The following is a 21415-nucleotide window of genomic DNA, read 5'->3' as shown; positions in this document are numbered from 1 at the left end:
GTTATCACTGAGAACCGATATGTGCCAGGCACTGTTCAAGGCAGATAATATCAAGGTAAACAAAATAAACAAAAATCACTGCCTACATGGAGTTTACATTCTGGTAGGAGGAGATGAATAGTAAACATATAGAGAAGTAAAATATATAGTATGTCAGTTTGTAATAAATGGTATGAAGAAATACAAAGCAGGGCAAGGGCAAAGAAAGTGCAAAGAGAACGAGAGTATGAAACAAATTTGTCGGTTTCTGGCATTGCTTGAGAGTTTTTTCTTTTTTTTACATCTTGTCAATATAACAAACATTTTCGTTTCTCACATGTTTTCCCTCATGGCCCACTGTAGTTTGGATATTAGTTGTTTTTCAAGGAAAGCAATGAAATTGTGCTTATCAAATTACATCAACCTTTTAAAAAATCTGATTGCCAGTTAATTTGACATTATGGATGCCACTAGGAAGTAGGGAAAAGCCGAGAGAATGGAAAATAGTGAAAAAGATAGAGTCAGGCAGAAAGTAGAGAAAAAAATGTAAAGGGAAGTGATGAGAACATTGACAACTGCTGACGCTTCTCTGCGACTTTGGCAACCAGAAGTTGACTACTCCTCTGGCTGCCCCCTTGTGGCTAATAGTACATTCTTCCGAGTAAATACCAATAAAATTTTATTTAAAAATTTTAAATAAAGCTCCTCATACCGATTGCGCTGCACTTTCCTGACCTCTCCCTCATAATTTGGCAAAATCCGTTATTCTTAGAAGGCAAATCTTCCAGGGTTCCCTGTCACAGGCTAGTTACAATTTGGCAATGGACTAACTCTATAATCTATAACCGAAAGAATCATATCATCATCCCAGGCATCCTTGGCCCATTTCTCCCTGCGGAACTGGTAGAAATTTTCTGAAGCTCTGAATATTACTTTAAAATGCACACATATTCTAGCACCTACGTTTCAAATATTTCATTGCTAACTATGCGTCAGGCACTGAAGTACAATGGAAAACAAGACCAGGCACTGGCATTGCCTTCCTGGAGCTTAGGGATTTGGGGAAAGACGTTATAAAGCAAAGCACACGAATGTGAACAAACCTCCTGAGATCAAGAAGAGGGAGAGGTTTCTATGAGAAGTGCCGCCCCATTAACGACCAGGCAAAAGGGGCTACACTGGAAGGAGCGACATCTTTTATGGCTCTTCCGGTTTACTGGGGCCTCGTATTCCACTTGACCAGTTTCTCCAGTGAGGAAGGCAAGATAAATGACGGCCCGAGAGCCTGGGGAGCGCGTGGAAAGCCCGGGCGGCGCTGCCGCCTCGCGCCTCGCCTTGGGGCTCTCGCGAGGTCTGCACGCGCTCCCACGACCTGCGGGTGCGTGCGCGGGCGGCGGGCCGTTAGTGCGCTGCAGACCTGGCTGCGGGGCCCAGGGATGCCGCGGCTCCTGGGTGTGTGTCTGCTGTGGCTCGGGCTCCTGCTGCTGTGTCAGCAGAGCGGCAGCAGCAGAGCCAGGAGGCTGTGCGGCAGGCACCTACTGAAAGGAATAATAAAGCTCTGTGGCGATGCTGACTGGAGCCACATAGGGGGAAAGGCCCCTTTCACACAGCTGCCTTTCCGGGCCACGGGGAAGGTTGAAAGCTTCGTCCCCGACCGGTTAGAAAGCTCCCAAACCACTTTCCCAGCCTGGGGGAGAGGCACACGCTCAGGTAAAAATCTAAACCAAAGGCATGTTTGCTCATCTCTCTACATTTCTTATCCCCGAGTATGCTCTGCCAGATGGTGAGCTTCCCCAGGAAATGGAATTTGTGCCTAGTACACAGGTAAATAAAGAATTTTATAAACTAGTATATTGTGGATATAGAAAACCTCTAAACTTTTTTTTTTTAACTTGGAGGAAATAAATATACACATCTATGTCTACGTATTTATGTAAGAATGCTGCTGCTTCCTACGCTTTCCCTTTCTGGAATACTCCTGTCACCTGGTAAACTCCATAACTTAGGTATCATTTTCCCTGTGAAGTCACTGACTCTTGCATAGCGCTCCATTCTCTATTCTACCACAGTTATTAACACTTAGTTCTATCTAACTATCATCAGGACCAGCTGTGTAATTGGCCTGGCCAGCCCAGTGCAAGATGAAAATGAGGACCCCCTTGTTCAAAAAGTAGGAAAGAGTCATTAAAGTTACTAAAATATAAAGCTTTTTTCCTTTCTTGTGCGTATCTTCTCTGCTTACACATAGTCCACTGTCCCATTAGAATTCACATACAAGTTTCAAAGATAAAATTATTGAAAACTTCAAGACTGCAACAATAGGGCATTTAACAAAATGCAGGGTCCTTCTCAGCACTGAGTCTGTGCCACTGCACAAGCCTCATTCCCACAAAGCCAGCCTCCTACACCATACCACTTTCTCATGCATGTTTTTATCTGAAATGGCTAGCAGAGAGCCTAGTACATTGTATGTGTTTAATATGTATTGAAATCATACTTAATGCTTTTAAATAGTCCTTAAGAAGAATATTCTTGTTTCAGAGCTATTATCTTCCAACTACATTTTTTATGACTAACATTTTAGTTCTAATACACTTTGCCATTTTAAGCGAAAATGCACTTTATAAGTGTGATTTTATAAGTAATTCAATTGATTTGACTTGGACAAATTTTGCAAAAGCAGAGATTTCTGAAGTTAAAGAAAGGACTACCATGCCAAAAAAAGAGACCCTAATGTAGATGACTGAAACAAAGTGAAATAGTGGCTAGCTCATTATAGGCACTCTTAACTTTTTAATGAATGAATGAAACTTATAACATTAGTGCTGCCAAGGGAATGAAAACTTGTAAAGACAAAAATAGAAACTAGCAGATTGAATCTTGATCATTTTCCACCATCAAACCTACCTATAAATAAACTCACTTTATCCAGCTCTTATAATGAGGTGTCTCTCCCTGAAGTCTTCAACCTATACATTAATTCAGTGATTCTCACAGTTTAACGTGCATAGGAATCACCTGGGAAATACCATTAATATACAGATCCTGATTTAGTAGGTCTGGGAGGGGCCTGAGATGTGTGAGATTGCTCTGCAGAATGGCTACACCAATTTATAGTTGCACCACCAATGCACGACGATTCCTGTGTTCTCATATCCATGCCAATAGTATTATACAGTATTTAACTTTTGTCAGTGTGATAAGCATGAAATGCCATTTCGCTTTTATCTTGCTCTGTATTTGACACTTTTTCATATGCATAACAGCCTTTTGGGTTTCTTTTCTCAGAAAGTTTCCTATTTATATATTTCGCCAATTTTTGTTGGAATCGTAATTCTCCAGTTGGTTTGTAAGAGTTTTTCAAAATTTAGATACAATAGTAATTCATTGTTGGTTTTTAGATATCACAAATGTTTTCTCCCATTCTGTCATCTGTCTCTTGGTGTTGAGAGCCTTAATTTTTACATAATTAGTCAATAAGTGTTTTGCCTTATTGTTCATACTTTTGAGATTTGGTTTTAGAGGTCTTTTTCTGTATAGTTTTACTTTTTTTTTTTTTTTTAAAAGGTATTTACTCATATCTTCTGGGGCCCATTTTTTATTCTGTTCTGGCTAGGGATACTGTCTTAGTTTTCTCAATGAGTCTTATTTTTCTCTACATGAGGAACTAGTTTACTGAACACCATCTACTAAATAGTAATTTCCCCCCACTGATTTGTAGAGCCACCTTTATTGCTTATTAAGTTTGTCTGAGCTTCCTATACTTTTAAATTCATTTTTATGTTTGCATTGTACCATTACTGTACTGTATATAATACTATCACTGTAGGATGTCATTTATCTGAGAAGGTTATTATTATTGAGTCTCCAATGTTTATTTTTCCCTTAATATTGACTCAGCTAACCTTTACTGTTCCATGCATATTTAAGAGTAGCTTATTGGATTTCTTTTTTAAGAAATCCATCTGGAATTTTAATTGGGATATATGGAATATATAGATTAATTTGAAGAGGACTGACATCTTTATAACATAAAGTCATCCCAATCAAAAGCATGGAATATCTTTGTATTCTATTATTAGAATTTTAAAGTTTTCTCTATGGAGACTTTCTGTATTGTTGGCTAAGTTAATGCTTTATTCTTCGTTTTTATTGCTATTGAAAATACTATTTCTATATATAGAAAATTGTTGAGTTTTGCTACAGAAAGGAGAAAATTAATTACATTTTCTAGTTAGTGATTGGTTAGAGAAATGCAATTGATTTTTATAAGTTGATCTCTATCCAGTAATTATGCTGAACTATTTTAATAGTTCTAATAGTTTGTTTCTATAGATTTTTTTCTATAGACTATTCTATCACTTACAAATGATAGTTTCGTTACTTCTCTTCTAAACCTTAGACTAATATTTTTTTTCTTATAGCGTTGGCCAAGTCTTCTAGCATAACTAAGTAGTGGTGCTAGATGGATATCTTATCCTATTCCCATTTTTAAAGGAGAATGTATTTAAATTTCTCTACTAGGTATAATGTTTGTAGGTTTATGCTATATATCTTTACTAAAATAAGGAAGCTTGCTAAGAGATCTTTTTTATCATTATGAGTAGGCTTGAACTTTATTAAGGCCTATTTTTTCAGGCATCCTTTTGCATAATCATGATTTTTCTTTTTTATTAATTAATTCAGCAAATACTTATTAGGTACCTGCAAAGTGCCAGGCACTGCTCTAGACCTTTGGGATATATCAGTTAACAAAACAAAGATCCCTGGCCTTGTGGAGCTGGGATAAGTAATGAACATAAGTAAATATTAGAAGAGCTATAGAAAAATAAAAAATGAAACAGGGTAAGAGAAATCGAGAGTATAGGGAATTGGAGTATGGGGTATAGTATTAAATAGTGTGGTCAAGGTCAGCCTCATTGAAAAGGTAAGATTTGAGAAAAGATGAGGTAAAGGAATTAGCTAAGTGGCTATCTGGGGAAAGAATATTTAGGCAGAAGGAACAGAGCAAATACACTTCTGCCTTTTGTATACAGGAAACAACAAAGAGGCTAGCGTGGCTGGAACAGAGAGAATGAGGGAAGTAGAAGGTAAAGTCGAAGAGCTAACAGGCAGGCCAGATAAAATAGAGTCTTTTAGACCGCAGTAAAGGTGGCTTTTGCTCTGAGTGATGCAGGGTGTCGTCACAGATTTTTGAGCAGAGGAGCGACATAATTGACATTTAAAGGGATCACTCTGACTACTATGTCGACAACAGACTGTACAGAGACAGGAATAGAAGCAGAGAGATGTGTTGGGAGGATTTTAGAGATGACAGCAGTTGAATGAGGATGGTAGCAGTGGAGGTAGTGAAAACTGTTATATTCTAGATATATTTGGACAGATTTGATGTGAGATATGAGAGAAAAGAGAAATCAAGAATCACTGCAATATATATTTTTAAAAATGTAATTCCAAAATGTGAGCCCTGGCGGACAGCAACATCAAAAAGTTGAAGAGAAAGGACTTGAAAAGGAAAAAGGAAAAGGTCAAATAGGTAGGAAGAGAAAAGAATGTAGTGTCCTGGAAACCAAGTGAAGAAAGTTTATCAAGGAGTGTTTTTGATTAGTCAAATAAGATAAAAGTTGGCTGTTGAATTTAGCAATATAGAGGTCATTTGTAACCTCGATAAGAGTTTTGGTGGAGTGATGGAACAAAAACCTGATTAGAGTTGGTTTAAAATAGAATGAGAAATGAAGAATAAAGTAGTAAATGTAGAAAACTATTGAGTTTTGCTACAGAGGGGAGAAAAGAAATAGGATGGTAACTGGTAGGGTAAGTAGGACCAAGAGAAGTGGTTTTTGGGAGAAATATCTTGTTTGCTCATAGAAGTAATTCAATAGAAGTGAATAATTGATGAAGGATAGAGAGAAGACTTGGTGGAGTGATATCCTGGAGTAGGCAAGAGGAGGTGAAATCTAACTCATAAGGAGAGGAATTGGCTTTAGAGTGGATAGTTCACTTATGGAAAAAGGTAGGAATGCAGAATGTATGGGTACAGATGTTAAGAGATGAGCTTTAAAAAATGGTGAAGAAAGTTAATGCATGTTCTCTTCTAATTGCATCAATTTTCTCATAAAGTAGAAAGCAAAACCAGCTGAGAGTGAGGATGGGAGTCTGTTAATGCGGTAACTCGCATTGATAGATTTTATGATCTTGACCAATCCTTAAATTTGGGGGGATTAAACCCTTCATATATTTATAAAATATATTTATAGATTCAGTTAATATCTTATTTAGGTCTTTTCAAAGAAACAATTGTAAGTAAGATGGGCTTATGATCTTTTAAAAATCTCATATTGTCCTTATCTCGTTTTGGAATAAAGATTATACTAGCTTCATAATATGAGCTGGACAGCTTTTACTCTTTTCCTGGAACAACTTGTATGTGATTAGAATTTACTATTCTTGAAAAGTAGGTAGAACCCACTCCTCAACTCATCTACGTCTGTCCTTTATAGGAGTTGATAACTATGACTACGCTTTTAACTTCTTTGAATATCGTTGGTATGTTTGTTTTCTGTGTCTTCATGTGCCAAATAAGGCATCTTGTATTTTTCTAGGAATTTATCCATTGATTTTGATTTTTAAATGTATAAGCATTCATAATATCTATTTATAAAAATAACCTGTTCTATCTGTAGTTCGTTTTTCCTACTGTATTTTATTTTAGTCTTTCTTTTTTTCTTGATTTGTCTTTTTAAAGAACCAACTTTTGGTTTTCTAAACCTTTATATTGTTTTGGTTCTGTATTTTATTGATTTCTTCGTGCTGCTTTAGGTTCTTTTCTCTGTTGCTCTTTTTCAAATTCATCAATTTGAATACTGATTTTTAATCTTTTTTGTTTCCTGACGAGAACAGCTTGTTTCTCTTTAAATTCTCGCCTCCCGACCACCACCAATTTGACATGTAGTTTTCATTAACTTGTCCCTAGTTGACTTTATGAAAAAATTTCCTTTTTATTATCTGCCTTTTTTCCCCTTAAGTGAAAGTATGTCACATCTTATACAGGAAGACTTTTCTCCAACCTTCCAAGACAACATAATTCACTGTTTCCTTTCAGTGTACTGTTAATTATGATACGTTTTAAGTGATTACATATATCTGTCTTAGATGACATTACTACTGTTCCTTTAGTACATATCCTAAAGTTTTAATATTCCATAGTTCTGCTTAGACATTTATTAAATAAAAAGTTATTAAAGAGTGTTCTCATTAGACTCTAACTACGAGAGACAGAGATTCACCTAAATAACCTTTTTTTTAAAAAAAAAAAGTGAAGATAGTTGTTATAAAAACAAGATCTAGACCTGGAAATTCTCAGAATATCCTAAGGGATCACATCAGCTATAAAAACCTCTCTTCCCCCTCCCTTTCTCCCTCCCTTCCTCCTCCTTCCCTCCTTCTCTTTTTCTCTCCTTCTGTATTTTCTCTAGTATTTATGTTCTTTTATAATTTTAGCTTGTCATAACAAGCTTCATAGTATCCTTTCAGTTGTGGTTGTCACTAACTCATCCTTTTCTTATTACTTCTTAGTTCTCATTTCAAAGAGAGGATATTTGATTGGGTCAACTTATTTTTTCACATGCCATGGATTGCTAGCCACTGTAGTAGATTGGTTTCTTTCGGGCAGGTGCCAACCTCCAGTCTGTTCAACTGTGGCTATAGGGTGAAGTCCTGTGGTTCAGAACATGGCTGCCTAAAGGTTGGTTCTGCAGCTGTGGCTATAGGCCAATATATCCTAGAAGGGACTGTAGATGGGCAAGGGCAGTGATAGAAATTCAACAAGCCTGCACATAATAACTTTCTGGAGTTATTTTCTTTCCAAAAGTACCGAGTTAACAGTAGCACTCAGTTCATTGAAAATAGCACCACTTCTCCCTTTCTTTATATTTCGGTGAAGAACAAAATGGCTTCTACTAATCACATACTTATAATACTTATAAAAAGACAACCCAATTTGAAAATTGACAAAGGATTTGAATAGCTATTTCTACAAAGAGGGGAAGGGAGGTTTTCATAAGCATATGAAAAGATGATCAGTATCATTAGTCATTAGGTAAACACAAATCAAAACCATAATTTAAAGCCATTTCACATCTGTGAGGAGGCTGTAATAAAAAAAAAAAAAAAGGAAAATATCAAGTGTTGGTGAGGGTGTGGGGCAATTGGAACCCCGGTATATCAGTGGTGGAATTGTAAAATGGTTCAACCACTATGAAGAACGTTGGTTATACCATTTGGTGGTTCCTCAGAAAGTTAAACATATGATCCAGCAGTTCTACTCCTAGGTATACACCCAAGAGAATTGAAGACATATATTCACACGAAAACTTGTATGTGAATATTCATAGCAGCGCTATTCCTAATAGCCAAAAAGTGGAAACAACCCAAATGTCCATCAACTAGTAAGTGGATAAATAAAATGTGGTATATGCATACCATGGAAAATTATTCAGCCATAAAAAGAATGGAGCACTAATACATGCTATGACATGAATTAACCTTGAAAATTATGCTAAGTGAAAGATACCAGGCACAAAGGCCATATATGGAATAACTTTATTTTCAGAATAGGAAAATGCATAGAAATATAAAGTAGATTTGTGGTTGTCAGGGGCCGGAGGATGAGAGAAATGGGAGTGACTGCTGTTGAGTATGGAGTTTCTTTTTTAGGCGATAGAAATGTTCTGAAATTACATAGGAGTAATGACTACACAACCTTGTGAATATACTAAAAACCACTGAATTGTGTACTTATAATGCTCAATTCTATGGCTTTGAACAGTATCTCAATAAAATTGTTTTTTTCTTTGCATAAAGTACAAAGGTTTCTAAGCCTTTTTAGATAGGATAACACTACCTACAAGTATTTTAGTTAAAAATACACATTGCTTTTGAATAACCATTTTATTATTTAAAAAATGATTACTTGTTTTTAATAATTAGCTGACTTTAGTTTCAGTATTATGATTAAATTTTAATAAAGTAGAATTTTTTCTTATCTCTCAACAGTCTTTACTTCTGCCTCTCAAGAAGAAGCAAAAAACACTTTGGAGGTACAGTCACTGCCTGCGTACCGGTATAAAAAGGACAACTTACTATCTAATAGGACCAGAGAATTTTCCTTATCACAAGATGTCAATTCATATATTCGTGGGATTGTAGGATATCAGAAGAAAAATACAAATAAAATTAAAACATTAAGTAAATTGTTTTGGGGGAATCATCCCCAAAGAATACGCAGAGGATACTCAGAAAAGTGTTGTCTTAAAGGATGTACAAAAGAAGAACTTCTTATTGCATGCCTTCCGTATATTGATTATAAAAACTTAAAGAAAGGAGAATCAGTTGTGACCGAGATATACTAACCATCATAGGAATTATACTAACTTAATAAAAGATTAATATGTTTATTTTAGTATTTATTTATTTGTAATTGTCCTTGTAGGCTCTCTGCTATGAACAACACTTGAATGTACTAGCAAGTACTTGACAGTACTTTATGGTACTAATAGGAATCTTCGTATTTTCTTTGTTGACTCCCGTTTTTCATAATTTTGTGTTTGAAGATATTACTGGAGATGGCATGATTCCATGTAGACATCTAAGAATTACCTGTTCACCCTTGTCATTATGGTTGGAACTCTCTTAAGCTTCATTTACATGAATTATCAAATGTTCTGTATTCCATCTGCATGACACACAGACTGATGCCCATAACTATTAGGCTCACTCCAGTATGCCAATACATCTATAGTACCCACTTAAAAATAACTAACCAACTACCACTACCAGTAGGAGCTCTTATACTGTAATAGAAGGTATACTTTTTTGGGGGGTGGGGATGGGTAGGGGATCTAATGCTTTTCTAACTATTCTCTTTTCCCATAAAATAGTAGGTATATTTTTAATACCTTGAGTTTTAATTCCCTTGGGTAACTGGTCAGAAATCTGAAAGTTTCTATTGAGAACTTAAAGGGAGTTAAATTAATTTATTTTGGTTATACAATCTAAGATACTCTGTCTTTGCTTGGAAGATACCAATATAATTAAAGTGACACTCTACTCTGGCTTGGTCAGAGAAGAGTGTTGACCAAACGAGCAGTGTCAGCATCAGCTGGGAACTTGTTAGAAATGCAATTCTAAGGTCCCACCCAAGACCTACGGAATCATAAACTCTGGGCATGGGACTCAGCAATCTGTTTTTACAGGCCCTCGAGGTCATTCTGAAGTAGATTAAAGGTTGAGAACCACTGTTAATAAAGTCACTATATGGATATTTTCAAAATCCTACTATTTATGTGCTGTCTATCTCAACTCAATGTAAATATTATATTATTAACTTTTTGCTGTTTTTTTCCCATTTGATGTCCATATATGAATTATTTTTAATGCTACAAATTAGAGCAATCTAAAGAATCCAAAGGGATATTCCTACTTTGTACCATTAATTAGTGGGTAAGCATCACTTGAAATCTTTTTCCAGTTTATTTCCCAAAAAATGTGCTATAAGGTTCTCTTCAATTAAAATTTTTACTCTTATTGCATTCTGTTATTTCTTAGGACAAAGGTTCTTTTCCACATAGGGTCTACATCATAGACAATTACAATACATTAATGTTTTTTTTAAAAAAATTTTGTGTCAGGGTATAGTCTACATTCTTATCTTTCTGCATATAGGGAGCCACCTGTTTAGATACAAAATGACAGGCTATACATCATGGTTGAGTGGTGGAGTAAGCCTGCTAAGGTATTAGGTAAAAATGCACCATTGAGAATTGCCCACGCTTAGGCCAAAATATTGTGATACACTGCGCCAATTTGAAGAATTATAGGTCTGTACTTCTAGTTTAAGGATAAAAAATACGGTTTATCAGCTTACTAACTAATATATACACAACTAAAGTCAAAATTAGAAAATCATGATATTAACCAAGGATGTTACTTGAATAGCCATATACTTCCTTACGCACTTTAATAATTTGTATGTCAAGGTGTATTTGATTTGCTTTTTGGCTTAGTGCTTATTTTTGAATATTTGTAATTATGCTAACTATGATTTTGTGCATTTGGATAGAATACTTGCATTTTTCTTACCGACTTCTTAGAGAAATCTTGAAGCAGGAAACAACCGAATGAAAGCTGAGATACTTAGCAACTTGTTGAGGCTTCTTCATGTTAAGTTACTTGATAGAGCTGGATCAAAATTTTAATCCTAGCATCTTGTTCAATACTCCTAATGACAATAAAAATCTTGCACGGAAATTATCTATACATTTTTGTTTGGAGTGCATTTATTTGGCCTCCACTTTGTTTTTCTTGGCATCAGTATGGCTCTCAGGCCCCAAATCTCCTGGTTTTTATTCTGCTTTGTGATGCTGGGACTTGAGTCCAGTGTAAACCACACTTCCTTTATTAGCTGGCTTCCTGTTAAGTTCTGCCAACGGGACACTAGGGAGAGACTCCTTCCCCTTTTGCTCTCTGTTTTTGTTAGCATCGCCCCCATAGCCTATCTCCACACTGGTAATTACATTTGGTTAGTTTTAGCCTCAATTTACATAACCAGCTTCATCCTTTTCCTTCAGATACCAACACCATTGGACTAGAGTCTCTTTCTCAAAGGTCTGAGGCCCATCTCTGTGGGTACCCTCCACCAAGCTCCTACAATACAAGCACCAGCTACACAGGACATTCTCCTCAGAAATCTGGATCTCAGCTCCAAAGGTGCCCTTTCAAGTTTTTAGGTTTAGGTTTTGTTAACTTCAACACCTTTCCTTTGTTTAGACACGGTAGCTGCTTCCTAAAGCTTTTTTTTTTTTTTTTTAATCTCTTGGTTTCCTTAGTGTTCAGCTTTTTCCATTTCAGTCCTCTAACACAAGTCCAAGTCAAACTAACTCTTTACATTAAAATTTCTGATAAAATACCTGATGTAGTTTCAAACTAACTGTTTACATTAAAATTTCTGATAAAATACCTGAGTGGGCTCAAATGACAGGGCCCCTGAGAGTGGTTCGGAAAGGTTTTGAGTTGGTTTAGGGCAAGAATGGTAAATGGATTTTGTCTTAAATGGAAACTCCCAATAATTAATACTGGTTTGCCAGTTTGTAGTCTGTCCTTCAGATAACATATCACCTCACATGTAGTTTAAGACCGCTTCAACAGTATTCTTCAATTTTCCCGACATTTCTGCTATTTGTGTTATATCTTCCTCATCTATTACAAACCACACATTTTCATTATTTTGTTTTAAATAGTCGATTATTTTTATCTATACATTTTTAATGAGATTACTGCCATTGTGTACATTTTCTTTACTGATTTTTACATTGTCATGTCTGTCATGTAATCATCAAATATCTGTAGTACAATTTAGACCCTAGCTTAAAATCAGATACTTCTGATAGCTTTCATAAAGTCTCTTTACATTGCAAATTCATGATCAGAATAAATGGTAAATATACTTTCTTCAGTGCAAACTTCTCAGGTCTGTTCTATTACAGCTATCTGAAAATGTCATAATTGCTTCTAATAACACTTTATCATGCTTTATAATGGTACCTTCATAGATTTTCAATATATCTAATAATGGATATAAATAAATCAATATATATTCTATTTACCTGATGACAGCAAAACAGGACTCACTATACTTGTTTGTAGCCATAATTTTAACTTTGCAGAATATCATATCATCCATTTGATTAACTTTATTAAAGTCTTCTGAATCTATCAGTTGAACTTATTTAAGAAAACAAATATCCACCAATGGCATCTATTTACCCATAAAAATGCATGGTTGGGGTGGGGAGGGTCAAGATGGCAAGCTGGGTAAATGCAGTGTTTGCCTCCTCCCTTGGCCGCATTAAAATTACAGCCAAATTTAAAACAATTGACTTGGTGAATAGAAGAACACATTACATACAACTGAAGATATAAAGGAAGAAACATATATAGACAGGTTGTAGGTGAGGAGACAGGAAATGGGCTGGCCCCAAACCCACAAGTGGCAGTTGAGCACCAGGTGGGATAGTGACTACAGAGGTCCTCCTGAAGGATCAAGGGGCCCTAGCCCCACAGAGGGGCTCCCCAGCCCAGGGTTCCTGTGCCTGGAAGAAGAGTTCCCACAAAATGTGACTGTAAAAATTGGTGAGGATTCCAAGCGTTCAGATGAGAGTGAAGGAACCTGAAAACCCAAACATCCCCCTTAGACTCACATATAGACTCATTTGCTCACACTCACCCTAGGCTTTAGTGGAGGGTCAGCAGCTCAGGAAGTGCAAGAGACATATGGGAAAAGACTGAGTTTGTAGCATGAGGCAAGGGCTGGAGGGACAGTCGCTATTGTTCCTTTGTCGGCCCCCCTTCGGTGCTGTCTACAGATGGGCGCCATCTTGCCTGTGTTGAACATTCCCCACACACAGCCAATTCTGAATCTGTGCTGGCCCAGTGAGATTGGTTTGCTCTACCCTATGACTCCCTGCAACCCTGCCCAACTCAACCCACAATTTGCCTGAGGCAAGCTCATTGCTCAGCAACCACCCCTACCCTGTGCTATCTGCAGGTGGTGCATTCTACAGCTCTCAGTTCATTTGGCCTGTGCAGGGCCTGCACATACCAGTTGGTGATGGGCAACCAGCACTGTCCTGCTGCAGTATCTCTTGAACAAATCTTTGGGGTTTGTGGCCCAAGATAGGCAGCAGCTGGCCTCAGAGTGATCTGAGATTTTTGTGAGAGGCCACAGGCTTGGCACTGGCACACAATCTGAATCTCTATTGGCTAGATGCAATCTATTCACTTTACCCTGGCAATTCCCAGGGTCTCAGCCCTACCAAACTCGCGTACCACCCAAAGGCTTTTTTTAGCTGTAGAGTCTTATGGGCAGCCAGCAGGAAGCCTCAGGACTTGGGGGTGCCCTGGACCATTTGCTAAACTTCCCAGGCCCAGTATGGCGGGCAATAGCCATGATTCACAGTGTGGTCTCTCACTTTTGCTACAAGATCCAGTTAAGGCAGCAACTACCCATGGATCCCTTTGTAGCATCAACCGGGTTGCCCTGAGTGATCAAAGGCAGTGGCTTACCTTGGCCTGCCTGGGAACCCCTCCCGAGGAGCCACAGAACCAACATATCCAGAGGCTAGCATCAGACCACAGCAGAGCATCACAAAGCGGAACATCCAAAGGGTAGTCTCAACAGGTACACAATCTAGGGCAAATCTCACTCCATAGGATCAGTCCCTACATAGCAGCTCATACCTTGGGCATGGCCAATCCTCCCAGTCAATCAGCCCGAAGGTCAATCCCATACACTAACATGCTAATCGCAATCAAGGCTTAGCTATAACACGGGAACACACAACTGACACAAGGAACACTCCTGAAGCTCCTAGAGCAAGTGATCAGGAAGACTATACCACAGGGCCACATATAATCCCTCTGGCTGAACAAATCTACCTAATACATTGAAATGAACACAGAGAGACAACTGAAATGAGAAAAAAAAAACAACAAAAATGCCACAAATGAAACAACAGAAGAAAACTCCCCCCCCCAAAAAAGCTAAATGAAATAGAGGTGAGCAACTTACCAAAGACAGAGTTCAAACACTGGTTACAAGGATGCTCAAAAACCTTAGCGGGAGAAGAGATGATCTCATTGAGGACTTTAACAGAGAGATAGTAAATATAAAAAATGACATAGAAACCATAAAATGAACCAGTCAAAAATGAGGAATACAATAACTTAAATGAAGAACATACTAGAAAAAATCGACAATAGATTACATGAAGCAGGAGACTGAGTCAATGATTTGGAAGACAAAATAGCAGAAAATACCCAATCAGAACAGCAAAAAGAAAGAATCTTAAAAAATAAGGAAAGATTAAGAGACCTCTGAGACAACATCAAGCATACCAACATTCACATCATGGGGGTACCAGAAGGAGAGAGAGCAAAGAATTGAAAACTTTTTTGAAGAAATAATAACAGAAAACTTCCCTAATCTGGTGAAGGAAATAAACATACAAGTCCGGACAGTATAAGGAGTCCCAAACAAGAGGAAGCCAAACAGGCCCACATCAAGACACATCATAATTAAAATGCCAAAGGTTAAAGACAAAGAGCAAATCCTAAAAGCAGCAAGAGAACGGCAGCTAATTACTTATAAGGGTACGCCCCTAAGAATGTCAGCTGATTTTTCAACAGAAACTTTGCGGGCCAGTGGGATTAGCACAAAATATTCAAACTGATGAAAAGTAAGGACCTACAACCAAGATTACTCTATCCCAAAAGGCTATTGATCAAAGTCAAAGTTGAGATATAGAGCTTCTCAGACAGGAAAAAGCCAAAGGAATCATCAACAACAAGTCACTATTACAAGAAATGTTAAAGGGACTTCTTTGAAAAGAAAGGGGGAGGGGGAAGACAAACAAAAACATAAATATGAATACGAAATAGCAATAAATATCAATAATCACTTTAAATGTAAATAGATTTAATGATCCAATCAAAAGATCTCGGGATAGCTGAATGGATGAGAAACCAAGACCCATACACATATGCTGTCTACAAGAGATTCACCCCAAATCGAATGACGTGCACAAACTGAAAGTAAAGGGATGAAAAAAGATATTTCATGCAAATGGAAATGAAAAAAAGCTGCAGTGGCAATACTTATATCAGACAAAATAGACTTTAAAACAAAGGTTATAATAACAAACAAAAAAGGGCATTACATAATGATAAAGGGATTGACACAACCCTAACAAACATATGCACCCAACAAAAGAGCAGCTACATATATAAAGCAAATATTGACCAACATAAAGGGAGAGGTCACCAGCAAGACATTCATAGTAGGAATTTTTAACACCCCATGGACAGATCTTCCAGACAAAAAATCAACAAGGGAACAGCAGACTTAAATGACACACTAGATCAAATGGATTTAATTAATACTTTCAGAGTGTTTCACCCCAAAGCAGCAAAATATACATTCTTCTCAAGTGCACATGGAACATTTTCCAGGATAGATCGCATGTTAGGCCACAAAACAAATCCAGTAAATTTAAGAATGAAATCATATCAAATGTCTTCTCCAACCACGATGGTATAAAACTAGAAATCTATTACAAGAAAAAACCTGAAAAATACACAAACAAACACATGGAAGCTAAATAACATGCTACTAAACAATGAATGGGGTCTACGGTCATGCTACACTGAACAAGCCCAATCCCATCTGATCTTGGAAGCTAAGCAGGGTCATGCCTGGTTAGTCCTTGGATGGGAGACCACCTAGGAAAACCAGGTGCTGTAGGCACAAAAAATAAAAAAATAAGGGATTGTAAACTAACAAGGTCCTTGCAATCTGTGAGGTCAATCAAGGGTTGCCTTGCCTAAAACAAACAAACAAACAAACAATGAATGGGTTAACAATCAGATCAAGGATGACATCAAAAGATACCTAGAGACAAATGAAAATGAAAACACAGATACTGAAAATTTATGAGACACAGCAAAAGCAGTCCTAAGAGGGAAATTCATAGCAATACAGGCTTACCTCAAGAAACAAGAGAAAGCTAAATTAAATAATCTAATCATATACATGAGAAAACTAGAAAATGACCAGCAAACAAAGCCCAAAGTGAGTAGAAGAAAGGAAATAATAAATATCAGAGAGGAAATAAAATAGTCTAGAAAAACAACACAAAATATCAATGAAACCAAGAGCTAGTTCTTTGAAAGGATAAACAAAGTTGATAAACCCTTAACCAGACTTATCAAGAAAAAATATAGAAGACCCAAATAAATAAAATCAGAAACGAAAGAGGACAAATAACTATGGAATCCACAGAAATACAAAGGATTATAACAAAATCCTATGAGAAATTATATGCCGACAAATAGGACTATCTGGAAGTAATGGGTACATTCCTAGAGACATACAATCTCCCAACACTGAGTAAAGAAGAAACAGAAAATCTAAACTGATCAATTACCAACAATGAAATCAAATCAGTACTGAAACTCCCCAAAAACAAAAGTCCTGGACCAGATGGCTCATAGGTGAATTTGGTGAATTTTACCAAACATTCAAAGAATTGACACCTAATATCAAATTATTGCAAAAAATTCAAGAGAAGGGAAGGCTCCCAAACTCATATTGAGGCAACCGTTACCCTGATTCCAAAACCAGACAAAGACATTACAAAAAAAGAAAATTATAGGCCAATATCCCTGACAAATATAGATACAAAAATTCTCAACAAAATATTAGCAATCCAAATTCAGCAATACATTTAAAATGTCATTTACCATGATCAAGTTGGATTTATTCTTGGGATGCAAGTTTGGTTCAGTATCTGCAAATCAATTAATGTGATGTACCACATTACCAAACTGAAAAATAAAAATCATATGATCATACCAATAGATGTGGAAAAAGCATTTGACAAAATCCAGCATATATTTATGATAAAAACTCTCAGCAAAGTGGGAATAGAGGGAACACACCTCAATGTATTAAAGCCATATATGTCAAGGCTACAACTAACATATTCAATGGGGGAAAAGCTAACAGTATCTTAAGATCAGGAACAAGACAAAGATGTCCATTTTCACCACTTTTGTTCAACTTATTATTGAAAGTCCTAGCTACAACAATTGGACCAGAGAAATAAAAGGCATCCAAATTGAAATGAAGACATAAATCTTATTATTTTCAGATGACATGATATTAGATAGAGAAAACCCTAAATGTTCCACCAAAAAAAAAAAAAAAAACCGTTAGAACGGATAAATGAATTCAGTAAAGTAGCAAGATACAAAATTAACATTCAGAAGTCAGTGACATTTTTATACACCAATGATGAACTTTCAGAAAGAGAAATTAAGAAAACAATCTCATTTACAATAGCATCAAAAAACAATAAAATATCTAGGAATCAATTTAGCCAAGGAGGTAAAAGACCCATACTTAGAAAATTATTTTAGTGTAAAAAGAAATTGAAGAAGATACAAATAAATGGAAGCATATACCATGCTACTGGATAGGAAGAATCAGCATCATTAAAATGTTCATACTACCCAAAGCAATGTACTCCTTATCAAAACACCGATGCCATTTTACAGAGAACTAGAACGAATAATCCACAAATTTACATAGGACCATAAAAGATCCTGAATAGCCATGGCAATCTTGAGGAAGAAGCGCAAAGTTGGAGGTATCACACTACCTAACAGCAAACTATACTACAAGGCTATAGTAATCAAAACAGCACGGTACTGGCATAAAAACAGATACATACATCAATGGAACAGAAATGAGAATCTAGAAATAAATCCATGCCCATGTGCTCATTTAATATATGACAAAGGAGGCAAGAGTATATAATGGGGTAAAGGCAGTCTCTTCAATAAATAGTGTTGGGGAGACTGGATAGATATGTGCGGAAAAAGATAAAACTGGATCACCTTCTTATACCATATACAAGAGTAAACTCAAAATGGTTTAAAGACTTAAATGTAAGACCTGAAACCATAAAACTCCTAGAAGAAAATATAGGTAGTAAACTCCCTGACATTGCTCTGAGTAATATGTTTTCTGATATATCTCCTTGGGCAAGGGAAAAAAAAGAAAAAATAAACAAATGGGACTGCATGAAACTGAAAAGTTTTTAAATTACTAAGGAAACCATCAACAAAACAAAAAGACGACCTACTGAATGGGAGAAGATATTGCTCTTTGATACATCTGATAAGGGTTAATATTCAAATTTTATAAAAACTCTTACAACACAACACTAAAAAACAGAAAATAAATAAAAACCCAAACAATCCAATTAAAAAATGAGAAGACTTGAATAGGTATTTCTCCAAAAGCAGATGGCCAATACAGATATGAAAAGACGATCAAGGACACTAATCATCAGTGCATCAGAGAAATGCAAATTAAAATCAGATTTAATTTGCATTTCTCGGACATGGTTCCATAGTGTAGCAGTTAGCACGTCTGCTTTATACACAGAATCCTGAGTTCATGCCCCACTGGAGCCATGGTCTATGGTCTATGGCTGTGCCACCTTGAACAAGCCCGATATCTGATTTTGGAAGTGAAGCAGGGTCAGACTTGGTTAGTACTTGGATGGGAGACCACCTAGGAAGACCAGGTACTGTAGGTATAAATAATGATAATAAATAATAATAATAATAAATAAAAATAATTTGCATTTCTCTAATCATCAGAGAAATGCAAAAATCAATGCTTGATTTTTGATTTATTGATGATAGCCATTCTGACCTCACACCTGTCAGAATGGCTATCATCAATAAATCAAAAATCAAGTATTGGCAAGGATACAGAGGAAAAGGAACCCTCATACACTGTTAGTGGGATTGCAAATTGGTATAGCCACTACGGAAAACCGTTTGTAGGCTCTTCAAAAAATTAAAAATAGAACTACCTTTTGACCCAGCAATTGCACTTCTGGGTATTTAGCCAAAGAAAACCAAAACACTAATTCATAAAGGTATATGCACCCCTATGTTCACTGCAGCACTATTCACAATAGCCAAGATATGGAAGCAGCCTAAGTGCCCATCAATAGATGACTGGATAAAGAAGTTATGGTACATACGTACAATGGAAAATTAGCCATTAAAAATGAAATATTATCATTCACAACAACATAGATGGACCTAGAGGGTATTATGCTGAATAAGTCAGAGGAAGACACATACCATTTGGTTTCACTTATATGCAGAATCTGAGGAACAAAAGAAATGAACAAACAAAATGAAAATAGACTCCCAGATACAGTGAACAAACTGATGATTGCCAGAGGGGAGGTGGAGTGGGAGCAAAGGTGAAAAAGGCAAAAGGATGAAGAAATGCAAATTAGGAGTTACAAAACAGTCACAGGGATGTGGAATACAGTATAGGGCATATAAGCAATAATATTGTAATGGTGGGTGCTAGATTAACCGAGGGGATCGCTTCATAAATTGCAGAAATGTCTAACCATGTGCTGAATAACTGAAACTAATAAAAATAAATTTTTTAAATGCATGGCTTCTTACAATTCCTTCATAATTAAACATTTCTCTAATCAAACAAGCACTTTCACCAGTGCACTTGTCTGCAGTAGAACTAGATACAACATTTAAGAAATTGTAGTCCAGCTGACTAACAACAGCTTTTGTTTAATTGGTGTTTCCTATAACTGGTGGTCCATATAACAAACAGACCTTTAGAGGTATTATCCCTAAACTAGAATAATTCTAGGTTTATAAGAGATAGTTCTATTACCACTCTTTATTCTAGGATTTGTTGATAATGCCCCGATCTCAGGAAAAAAAAAAAAATTCCCTGTGTCCTTATGCGACATGCTGTAAGCCAGTAGATCTTAGAAAATATTAATGTAATCATATCCAAAGCAACTCTTGTTTCTGGCTTAAACTTACTTTTTTCAAGCTGACAATGACAAGCCACAAATATCTTGGTCCATTTGTAGTTTTAACAATGACTTTTTCTTCCATTAATTCTTTAAGTATTTCACCCACAAGTTATCCAGATTTGGTGATTGTAGAGAATTCAGATCATTTTCAGACAATTTTCATACTGACTGGTAAATTCTTTTAATTGTTCCCTTAACTGTTTAAGACAACTGTGTATATTCTTGTTCTCTAGCATCATTTTTTGTGATAGTCTTGAAGCTCATTATCTTTATGTTCTGCCATGATGAGATGCCATTACTCATAGGAGATATCAACAATGGCCAAGGCCACTGGGGTTGGGGTAGTGGTGGAAAGAGGGAGGAGAGCAGCCCTGGAAGGAGGGGGATGGATGGCCCTGCCTAACCTAACTTTAAGGAAATCAAAAAGAAGAAAACATTCTATATTTGCCCTCATATTCATCATCTGGCTCCCTTTAATCCTTTATTGCAGAATCAAGTTTCCATGTGGTATAAATTTTTTGTCTAAAGAACTTTATTATTTCTTGTAGTACAAATAATCTAATGATGAATTCTCTCAGCTTTTGGTTTTCTGAAAAAGTCTTTATTTCGGAAAGTATTTTATAGAAAATGAAAGTATTTTATAGAAAATGAAGGGTATTTTTATTTTGGAGGATATTTTGCATAATTCTAAATGAACAGTTTTTAATGTGCCTCGGTGTGGCTTTATTCTTGAATTTTGTGGGTTTACTGTTTGGTATCCAGAGAAATTTTACTCATTCTTCAAATTTTTAAAATTCTATTCTACTTTTTATTCTGGGACTCCAATACACAGATTGCATCACCTGAGAGTATCCCAAAGGTCAGTGAGGCTCTGTTTGTTTTTTTCTCATTGTGCTTCAGTTTAGATAGCTTCTATTGTTGAACTTATTGTGAGGCTCATC

At 36.4% G+C, this 21415-nt stretch overlaps 1 protein-coding gene and 2 pseudogenes across 1 annotated transcript; 2 read left to right on the top strand and 1 right to left on the bottom strand.

Annotated features, from left to right (window-relative positions):
- The first annotated feature begins 1415 nt into the window (after positions 1-1415).
- Positions 1416-9609, top strand: INSL6 (insulin like 6). The gene is made up of 2 exons (XM_016138319.2): positions 1416-1689; positions 9034-9609. Exons 1-2 carry the CDS (start codon positions 1416-1418, stop codon positions 9387-9389), a joined length of 630 nt encoding a protein of 209 aa, XP_015993805.1. The 3' UTR covers positions 9390-9609.
- A 6611-nt stretch (positions 9610-16220) lies between these two features.
- On the top strand, positions 16221-16339 carry LOC118601212 (annotated as a pseudogene).
- Positions 16340-19874: 3535 nt separating this feature from the next.
- LOC118600421 lies at positions 19875-21058 on the bottom strand (annotated as a pseudogene).
- Between the last annotated feature and the right edge of the window lie 357 nt (positions 21059-21415).

This window comes from Rousettus aegyptiacus, unplaced genomic scaffold (genome assembly GCF_014176215.1).
Source record: "Rousettus aegyptiacus isolate mRouAeg1 unplaced genomic scaffold, mRouAeg1.p scaffold_m13_p_3, whole genome shotgun sequence".
In the NCBI taxonomy this organism is placed as follows: domain Eukaryota; kingdom Metazoa; phylum Chordata; class Mammalia; order Chiroptera; family Pteropodidae; genus Rousettus; species Rousettus aegyptiacus.
This window is presented reverse-complemented; position numbering and strand designations above follow the sequence as displayed.